The 9,834-nt window shown below is 37.1% G+C and overlaps 1 protein-coding gene across 2 annotated transcripts in view; it reads left to right on the forward strand.

Moving 5' to 3' along the window:
* The first annotated feature begins 298 nt into the window (after nt 1–298).
* LOC111448457 (ubiquitin carboxyl-terminal hydrolase 12-like) overlaps nt 299–9,834 on the forward strand; it is a 17,015-nt gene continuing 7,479 nt past the window's right edge. For both annotated transcript variants that reach the window (XM_023088079.1, XM_023088080.1), the window contains exons 1-19: nt 299–444; nt 876–945; nt 1,447–1,597; nt 1,695–1,852; nt 2,333–2,598; nt 2,733–2,951; nt 3,109–3,217; nt 3,313–3,428; nt 5,759–5,857; nt 6,055–6,164; nt 6,598–6,672; nt 7,292–7,370; nt 7,458–7,604; nt 7,951–8,031; nt 8,126–8,245; nt 8,364–8,486; nt 9,259–9,336; nt 9,433–9,521; nt 9,616–9,724. In XM_023088079.1, coding sequence (XP_022943847.1) covers nt 415–444; nt 876–945; nt 1,447–1,597; nt 1,695–1,852; nt 2,333–2,598; nt 2,733–2,951; nt 3,109–3,217; nt 3,313–3,428; nt 5,759–5,857; nt 6,055–6,164; nt 6,598–6,672; nt 7,292–7,370; nt 7,458–7,604; nt 7,951–8,031; nt 8,126–8,245; nt 8,364–8,486; nt 9,259–9,336; nt 9,433–9,521; nt 9,616–9,724 — 2,229 coding nt within the window. In that variant the 5' untranslated portion in view covers nt 299–414. The remainder of the gene's footprint in view (nt 445–875; nt 946–1,446; nt 1,598–1,694; nt 1,853–2,332; nt 2,599–2,732; nt 2,952–3,108; nt 3,218–3,312; nt 3,429–5,758; nt 5,858–6,054; nt 6,165–6,597; nt 6,673–7,291; nt 7,371–7,457; nt 7,605–7,950; nt 8,032–8,125; nt 8,246–8,363; nt 8,487–9,258; nt 9,337–9,432; nt 9,522–9,615; nt 9,725–9,834) is intronic.

Consider the following 9,834-nt stretch of genomic DNA (forward strand, 5'->3'; position numbering starts at 1 on the left):
GGGGGGGGGGGGGGGGGGGGGGGGGGGGGGGGGGGGGGGGGGGGGGGGGGGGGGGGGGGGGGGGGGGGGGGGGGGGGGGGGGGGGGGGGGGGGGGGGGGGGGGGGGGGGGGGGGGGGGGGGGGGGGGGGGGGGGGACACGTGTATTGCACGTGAGAACAATCTAGATATTATTTTTCTGGAAAGGGTCGAGCCCATCGCTCTTATTAATGTCGAAAACAGGCCCAATAGGCCCAAAAGTGGTTAGCAGGGGAGGTATCTGGCATGGCCAGCAATGTCGAGTGGAACTGAGAGGAACGAAATCCCAAAAGTGCCCATTATATAAGGAGGAAGTGACATTCCTCGTTTAGCACTTCGCACTCATTTTGGTTTTCTTTTTCCCCACCCAAACTCTCTCTACCAAGGCTGCAGAGACCATGACTGTGATGACTCCCGCTCCCGTCGATGTAAACTTTCTATCTCCGTACCTCCCTCCTTTCTCTCTCATTTCTCCATCTATTCTCCGTATAATTCAGATGTAAACACCTTGGTTTCTTGCGAGCTCAGTCAATCTATTGCCTGCTTATTCTCTTCTTCTTCTTCTTCTTCTTCTTCTCCTTCTTCTTCTTCTTCCTCTTCTGTTGTAAATTGAAGTATTAATCTTAATTCCATTGTCTACGACTTGCATGCTTTTCACATTTATATAGTCTTCTTGCTCGTAATCTTCGACTTCGCGCTTAATTTATGGGTTTCCCTCCACTCCGGTGCAATTTGTTATTGTCGTTGCCGACTGGCGCGTCTGGATTTTACAGAGATATCTGAACTAATCAAGATTTGCTTTGGTGGATCCGATTGCCATCTTTAATTTCTGCTTCATCTTTTGTTTTTCCCTTCACAGCAACAAGAGGACGAGGAGATGCTTGTACCGCACTCGGATTTGGCTGAGAATAATCACCAACCTATGGAAGGTTTACTTTCGTCACATTTGATCTGTGCAATTGTTCCCCCCAGCTAATCGAATGTTTTTTTTCCCTTGTCTATTGATCTAATTGAATTCTCTTGGTGCTTGAGATCATTTCGTGGCTGTACGGATTACTCAAAGAATCTGGAATTTTTCAGCACAAGTTACCAATTTGGCTACTGTCGAACTTGTTTTATTTTTTTATTTTTTCACCAGGATATCTCTTGCTGTCTTTTTTTTATTTTTCTTTTTTTCTCCCCTCATGAGTTACTACATATGATAGACAAAGGTATGCAATGTCATATCAGCTGCTACTTTTGGGATTTTAGCTGCTCTGAAAACTTAGTATGTTGTTTCTCTATCGGAGTTATACTGGAGGTGGTTGTGCGATTTTAATTTTTAATTTTTAAAATAAGCTTGGAAAATGCGTTCACAGTCCAAGTGTCTTCTAACGAGATTTTAAATAAGTCTCCATTTTTTTGTTCCCTCCCCCACTGCAAACCATTAGTTGTTCCACAATCCGAATCAGGAAACACCGTAGAGAATCAACCTGTTGAGGATCCACCATCGTCAAGATTTACATGGAGAATTGACAACTTCACGAGGCTTAACATAAAGAAGCTGTATTCTGAAATCTTTATTGTTGGTGGATATAAATGGTATACTTCCTTTTTGATACTAGTCTGTCACATCAATATATATGTGCGTGTGTGTGGGCATATTCCGCACCAAGTAATTCCAACTTCTTTCTTTTAGGCGCATTCTTATTTTCCCAAAAGGAAACAATGTAGATCATCTGTCTATGTATTTGGATGTTGCTGATTCTGCAAGTTTGCCGTACGGGTGGAGCAGATGTGCTCAATTCAGCTTGGGTGTCGTCAATCAAATTCACAACAAATATTCAGTGAGAAAAGGTTCATTCTTGGTACTTTATTATTTTGAATTAATTTATTGGCAAATCTTATGTACAAGCACTATGATTATGTTGATCTTCATTATACTCTTGAGAAACTGGATGCATTTCAATTTCTGTTAAACAAGAAGTGAAGATAATGCAATCTTTCTGAAGTTGTACAAGCAAGGATTTGTATGCATTGTGTGTCATGTTTGTGATTGAAAGTATAAAATTAGACAGCATTTATTTCTGGAATGACTTCCTCTTGTTGTCAGGATCTTGAGTTTTTTTTTTAGTACTATAATTTTTGGTCTTCTGCTTCTGTTGGAATCACCCTGTTATGGTCAGGGACTTTGGGTGTATATATATATATATATATATATTAAACTATTATTATTAATTTTGGGTTTGTTATCCGGTAGGGACATCTTCATCATCTGATGCTGTACTAACCCAGTGCTCGATCTTTCTATGACAAAATTCTTCTGAATAATTGCAGATACACAACATCAGTTCAATGCAAGGGAAAGTGATTGGGGTTTCACGTCATTCATGCCCCTCAGTGAATTGTATGACCCTACCAGAGGATATCTTGTTAATGATACCTTAATAGTTGAAGCTGAGGTCCTTGTTCGAAGGGTGGTCGATTATTGGACATATGATTCGAAGAAAGAAACAGGTTTTGTCGGTCTTAAAAATCAGGGAGCAACATGTTATATGAATTCACTTCTTCAAACTCTTTACCACATTCCATATTTCCGGAAGGTGAGTGATTATGCTGTTTCCTTGCTAATGAAATTGACATTGATGTACCATTTGCATTCCTCCTTCTCTCATAATACATACGAACTCTACTTTGACAACCGAAATAAGTCAGTCTGTTTGAACTATTATTTCAGGCTGTGTACCATATGCCTACTACAGAAAATGATATGCCATCTGCAAGCATCCCTTTAGCTCTGCAGAGCCTATTTTATAAGCTCCAATACAGCGACAGCAGTGTAGCGACAAAAGAACTTACCAAATCTTTTGGATGGGACACATATGATTCTTTTATGCAGCATGATGTCCAGGAACTGAACAGAGTTCTATCTGAAAAACTTGAAGATAAAATGAAGGTAAATAATATGGCCATGCTTCTCTTTTTGTAGGATGTATCGGATGTATAATTTTATGACCATGCTTCTCAAGCTTTTCTTATATTAAATGAAATTTGACCTGCCATGAGGAATTCTTTATGACTAAGAGATGTTAGAATTCATGTAATGGATACAGGGAACTGTCGTGGAGGGAACCATACAGAAATTGTTTGAGGGGCATCATATGAATTACATTGAATGCATAAACGTGGACTATAAGTCAACAAGAAAGGAATCATTTTATGGTAAATACTTTTGGGTTATGAATCAATATGACTATGCATGGATTCCTTTTTATTGGCTACCCAGTGCCAATACCTTTCTAATATTTTAATTTCAGATCTTCAGCTTGATGTCAAGGGCTGTCGTGATGTGTATGCTTCTTTTGACAAGTATGTAGAAGTAGAACGCCTTGAGGGTGATAACAAGTATCATGCAGAACAATATGGGTTGCAGGTTGGTTGTAAAATAATCGTATTGGACACGGAAAATTTTTACTTGTCCAGTTCAATTAACTTCTTATTTAACTAGCTGAGCAAATTCTTTGATATCACTTGGCTAGTTATCAAGTAAATTTAGTGACAAGTTTCCACTGAGTTGAATCTTGACCTCTGTGATTTATATTTCCCTGTTCCATTTAATATTTTATGCTATCCTTCATTTACCCATTCCCAGATGAGCAGACTGCTAGTGGTTAGTTTTGGTCTTTTGTCTTGGATTTTCATATATGTATGCATGTATGTATGTATATATATATATATTTGGTAACAAAGCACACTTTCATTTCTCAATGAAGGAATATACAAGGCACACAAATAAACAGCCCCACAAAAATGGGAGTCCGACCCTAACTACAGAAGGGGACTCCAATCAGAACAAGACCATGGTCATAATTACTAAAAGATCTAGCGGTTGACTCTCATAAGGAGTCTTGAGTTTTCATATTGAAAATTTCTGGGATATCTTGACCTTCAATTGGACATGGAGGACAAATAAGTGGTGTACATTTGTGGCCTTCTTTGGTTGTTAGTCTTTGATGTTTACACTTGGAAGCATGCTCAGCTCCTAATGTTTCATATTTGGAAGGGCACTAACTTCAAGTTGAGTTTGGACAGCCAGTTTGAGGTTCAAATATAGTTTAGTAATCATGTTACAGTTTGTTTAATGACAACAGCCAATCCAATCATACTGTAACTGGCAACTTGGTCGTTTGTATGAGAATATAGGATATCACAATGCTGATTTGGATATTGAAATTGCACAAGTATTTGGGCCCTGGACAAGTGGATAGGCTTGAAGTCTGCTTGGAGAAAGTATGCTTGGCTTTGAAGGTTTACTTGGTGGTAATTTTGAAATTGAGTTTGGGGAGCAGGATTGATGTGGGAACAGAGAACGTAGTGGTTATATTACAATGTCTTATAAAAAAAAAGCAGAGGGCAACCTAAGAACAAATTAATATTCCAGCATTTCATTGCCATTTCGGCAAAGGATGCGCCTTTTAATGAAAACTGGATACTTGGATTAGTGTTAGAGGTTCTTGTTGATCTTTTTCAACCATAGCTTCCGAATAAAGAAATTAACCGGGAAGGTTTGGGTTGTCTAATACACCATTGCACAGCGAGCATGTGATTTTGTGATAAATTGGTTATCTTCTGCTGGGGTTCCATATCTGTCATCAACACAAAATTTACATACAAACGAGAGGATATTGGTTTTACGAGAAGGCAGTCCATTGTCAATGTCTTTGATTATTATTGGTTTGTGGAGTCTTCCTCCCTAGTATTAACTTTGGTTTGTAAGCTCTCAATGTGTACTTCGGCTCTCAGAAGCCAAGGATTTTGTAACAGTCCGTTGCTCTTTAAATATTTTTGTTTCTGATTTCTATTTGATTGTAGTTGTCTCTATTATTTTTCTAAAATTTTTTTTCTTTATTTTCACTCATCTTGGGAGTTTGTATCCCTTGAACATTATTTATTTTCATTTATATCAATGAGAAGTTGTTTCTTGTAAAAGAAGAAAAAAAGAAAAAGAAAAAAAGAAATTAGCCTGGAAAACTCAGTATCCAGATTATGCTGCAGAATTTCACCTTTTATTTTATTTTATCTATTTTATTTTAAAAAAAAAAGGAAAAAAAGATTATGCTACAAAGCTTCAGTAGTAAGTACGATTTTTGGTAAATGAAACCAACTTTCATTAGGAGGAACAAAAGTACAAAAACAAGGACCCCCTGAGACCTGACAAGCCTGGGGCAAGGAGCCATTTCCTCCTTTACTCTACCACCTTCTAAAGGAGATCTTGTACTAGCAATATTCTTTTTTTAATTTTGAACGAAGACTGTGTAGTACGATATACAGGAACTGACTACTAATGAATTTATGAAAGTGATTTGACCTTCATTTCGAAGCCAGTGGCTCTTTTATGTTTTTAATTTCTTTTTGTATGAAATTACTGTTTGGATTTCCCCCCAGCAGATTACTAAATAATGTCATTATCCAGAGTTCCACGTACTTAACAACACAAGGTTGGAGATGTTTGTTTGGAGCGCGTTGGGAATAAGATGTGCTTTTTGGAAAAGCTAGATGTTTTGTGTCAAATTCTTGTTGTGGAGGTCTTTGATAGAATGCAAGTTTTAAAGAGAAGTGGAATAATATTTGTATCTATTCAACTTGGTCATAGTGTTTCCTTTGGTTGCTTTACATTTCTTCAGATTCTCATCCGATGTAAATTTCTTTCCTTTGTATCATTTAATGAGGGTATTACCCCCCAATGTGAAATTATCAATGCAGGATGCTAAGAAGGGCGTATTGTTCATTGACTTCCCCCCTGTTCTTCAACTCCAGTTGAAGCGATTTGAGTATGACTTCATGCGGGACACCATGGTAAAGGTCAGTAGCAGATATGGTTATCTAACTATCGTTCTCCTAATAGTTCTTCTAGTGGCCCAACAATTGTGAATATTTAAGTTTTTTTGACATTACAACTGGCTGCTTTGAATAGATCGAATAAGAATAGGATATTGACTTTTCTCGTTGCTGACTATGGTATAAGAAGTTAAATTGTTTCCTTGTGCCTCGTACTGTAGATCAATGATCGATATGAATTTCCTCTTCAACTGGACCTTGATCGAGAAAATGGGAAGTATTTATCACCGGAAGCTGATCGAACTGTCCGGAATCTTTACACACTTCATAGGTACATTGGGAAATCTTATATCCCTGATAAGATGTGTGTGTTTATGTGCTATATGAGTGGAAACAATAGTAGATTTTTTTCATGTTAGAAGATGCTATATGAGTGGAAACAATAGTAGGTTTTTTTCATGTTAGAAGATGCTATATGAGTGAACTTGGTAGATTCATGGTGATCAAATAAAAAAGGAACAAAAATGATAAACGTAAATCACTTCGTCTGTTTTGTTGTTTATATTTCAATAGGTCAAACACAAATAAAATCTTTTGTTGGGTAACTACTTATGTATTTGAATCTGTTGGTGGTATTTGCATGCTTTCATAATTATATTGCAGTTCACCATCTTATACTTGGAGATCTCTTTATAATTCTTTGTTCAATCCATTCTTAAAGTATTTTATACAGCTAACATATTTCCCTTTTTCTTTGGGTTCAGTGTTTTGGTTCACAGTGGTGGGGTGCACGGTGGACATTATTATGCGTTTATCAGGCCAACCCTTTCAGAGCAATGGTATCTTATGGATTTATATTACCAGTAAACCAGTCTATTCTCTATTTGCATTTGGCACTTATCCATATTAATATCTACATTATTTTGCGTTGCTGGATTAACTCAACTATATGAAATTTCTACATTGTAAAAGGAAACGAAAACTATGAAAGTTTGTAATGGCTTTGGATTATGTGGTGAATGTGAAGTGTATCTGATCACTTTTTTGCTATTTCTTTTTCATCAAGATTTGTACTTTCCCACAGTCCTTAAGGGGCTTCTCCATTGGTTGAAGGCGTGCTCAACACTCATGAGAAATGTCGCAAGTCTTAGGTTCAACCCTTTTAATAATCTTAACACTAAAAAGTCTTATAGGAACGTAGTGTTTGAAGCGTGCATGGTGTCCATGACAATAGTTGGGGTGGGTTCTTATCACGATAGCCATGATTAAATTAAAAAACCTGAAAAGAACTTATGCTAATCACCCGTGAGGAAGGACAGAAAAATTGTGGAACTTTGAACAAAGTTTTAGATCTCTTCTTTGAAACAAGCTCTTATCACCACTAAACTCAAACAATTGAACAACTGGCTTACATTAATTTGTGTTGCTCTCACGCTGCAAGAACTTTTGGGCTTGCAGGTACAAATTTGATGATGAGCGGGTAACAAAAGAAGATGTAAAAAGGGCACTAGAGGAGCAATATGGTGGTGAGGAAGAGGTAACATTTCCATGTGAATATTTTCATTAGACCTTAATCTGATACATACATATTTCTGCTTCTAATATTCTATCTGGTGGTTAACAGTTACCTCAGACAAATCCTGGATTCAACAATGCTCCTTTTAAGTTCACCAAATACTCAAATGCATACATGCTCGTGTATATACGTGAAAGTGACAAGGACAAAGTCATTTGCAACGTGGATGAGAAGGATATTGCCGAACATCTCAGGGTATGGTGCTGTTGTTGCATGCTTCTTAGGGCATGATATCAGACAAATGCTAGCCAAGTAGTAGGATACTTGGTTTGGAAACTAATTAAAGGATTTTGAGCTTCACTTCTTTATCTCGTAAGGATCTGATGCATAACAGATCTACTTTGTTACCTTAATCTTGTAAGGGTCTGAAGTATAACAGGTCAAATCTCAAGTGTTTAGGTCTCAACACAAGAGCTTGTTTCATAGCAAAATATTGGGAAATAATATGGGTTGAAATAATTGGTAAAAAGGTTTTATGCTAACTTTTTTTCTGCTTGGTTTTGTGTTACTGATCCAACTACGTTTACATGAACAACCTCAGGAAAGGTTGAAGAAAGAACAAGAAGAAAAGGAACACAAGAAGAAAGAAAAGGCAGAGGCACACCTTTATACTATCATAAAGGTCTGAAGTCATTCTCCATTAGTTTATACGTGGCTTTCAATCATAGGTTATTGAAAAGCCATAGTGTTTATTTGATCGATCTCATGGTCATTAGGTTGCTAGAGACGAGGATCTAGTTGAGCAGATTGGAAAAGATATATTTTTTGATCTTGTTGATCATGACAAAGTAAGGAGCTTCCGCATCCAGAAGCAAATGCCATTTAACCTTTTCAAGGTACTCCGTCTAATTGTTTGTTTGTTTTTTTTTTTTTTTTGGTGCTGTTATCTTCAACAATTTCAAGGTATAAAACATCTATTTTCCTCATGATAATACTGTTGTATGGTATGTGCAGGAGGAGGTGGCTAAGGAATTTGGTATACCCATCCAGTTTCAACGATATTGGCTGTGGGCAAAGCGTCAGAACCATACTTATCGGCCCAACCGACCATTGACATCTATGGAGGAAGCACAATCCGTATGTATCTCTTATCTTTTAAAGGTGGAAATACATTTGTTCTAAAGGCAGGGAGGAGCTTGAAACACAAACTTTGCATTCCAAACTTATCTCTGATCTTTTAAAGGTGTAAATACATTTATTTCAGAGGCAGGGACATTTAGACACTTCTATAGGAAGGGGCCAAACTTTGCATTCCAAACTTATATAGGGAAAGATTTTAAAGCGTTAAATGTTTGGTAAATGTTTCTGCTTCACTCTATGGAAAGCTTGAAAATGGCATGGCGTTCCCTTTAGTTATTAATTTATTTTGTGAAAAAAAAAAAAAAAATACCACTATCATTAAGAAAAATGAAAGAATAAGAGGCCGCACCACAAAGATTTGAAATGGGAAGGAAAATAGATAAGGCAAATTATAGAAAGAAAATCATGGGGTTCTTTACAAGAATAAAAAATGAGAAAATAAGAAAGAAACCTTAAATTTTGGTAACCAAAAGATGCGTGAAATGTCAAAATTAATTGCGCCTGAAACTTGAAGGGAAGTAGTGAATTGAGCATCATAATCAAACTTCCTCGCACTCATCATAATCAAGTATGTGACTTTTCATCAAGTACTTGTAAACTGTATTTTGCTTTACCAGCACATTTCCTTTTCTTGAATTTTACACCTTGTGTTTCATTGTTGCTTCTCTCAATATTGGTTACTCTATGGCGCTGATGGAGCCACTCTCATGTACTCATATGTTTTCGCTAATTTTTTGAAGTGCTCATTCCTAATTTATGGTACATATAGGTTGGACAATTAAGAGAGGTATCAAATAAGGTTCACAATGCTGAGTTGAAGTTATTACTGGAGGTGGAATATGGACTGGTAAATTTATTTTACTTGCGAACTTCTTATTTTTTTTATTCTTATGATTACTTTCGTATCCCTCGTATTTATATGATTTTCTACAATTTCATTCAGGATTCACGGCCTATTACTCCACCAGACAAGACAAAAGATGATATCTTATTGTTTTTTAAGCTTTATGAGCCTGAGAAAGAAGAGCTGAGGTATTGGTAGTATGTTTGTTCTTCCTCCCTACAATTTTATTCATGTGGATTGGTGATGAGCTGACATCACTCTTTTTATCTTCTACAATTTTAGATACGTGGGAAGACTTTTTGTGAAGGGTAATGGGAAGCCTTTTGAAATATTGACGAAATTGAATGAAATGGCTGGTTATGCTCCAGAAGAAGAGATTGAACTTTATGAGGTTTGGGCTTCATCTTTCCAATTAGTTATTAAAATAAGTTTAAATTTCCATCTACTCAAGTTACTTCATTTATGCTCATCGCCAACCCCCCCCCCCCCCCCCCCCCCCCC

The sequence above is a fragment of the Cucurbita moschata genome, unplaced genomic scaffold (genome assembly GCF_002738365.1).
Source record: "Cucurbita moschata cultivar Rifu unplaced genomic scaffold, Cmos_1.0 Cmo_Scf00010, whole genome shotgun sequence".
Lineage (NCBI taxonomy): Eukaryota > Viridiplantae > Streptophyta > Magnoliopsida > Cucurbitales > Cucurbitaceae > Cucurbita > Cucurbita moschata.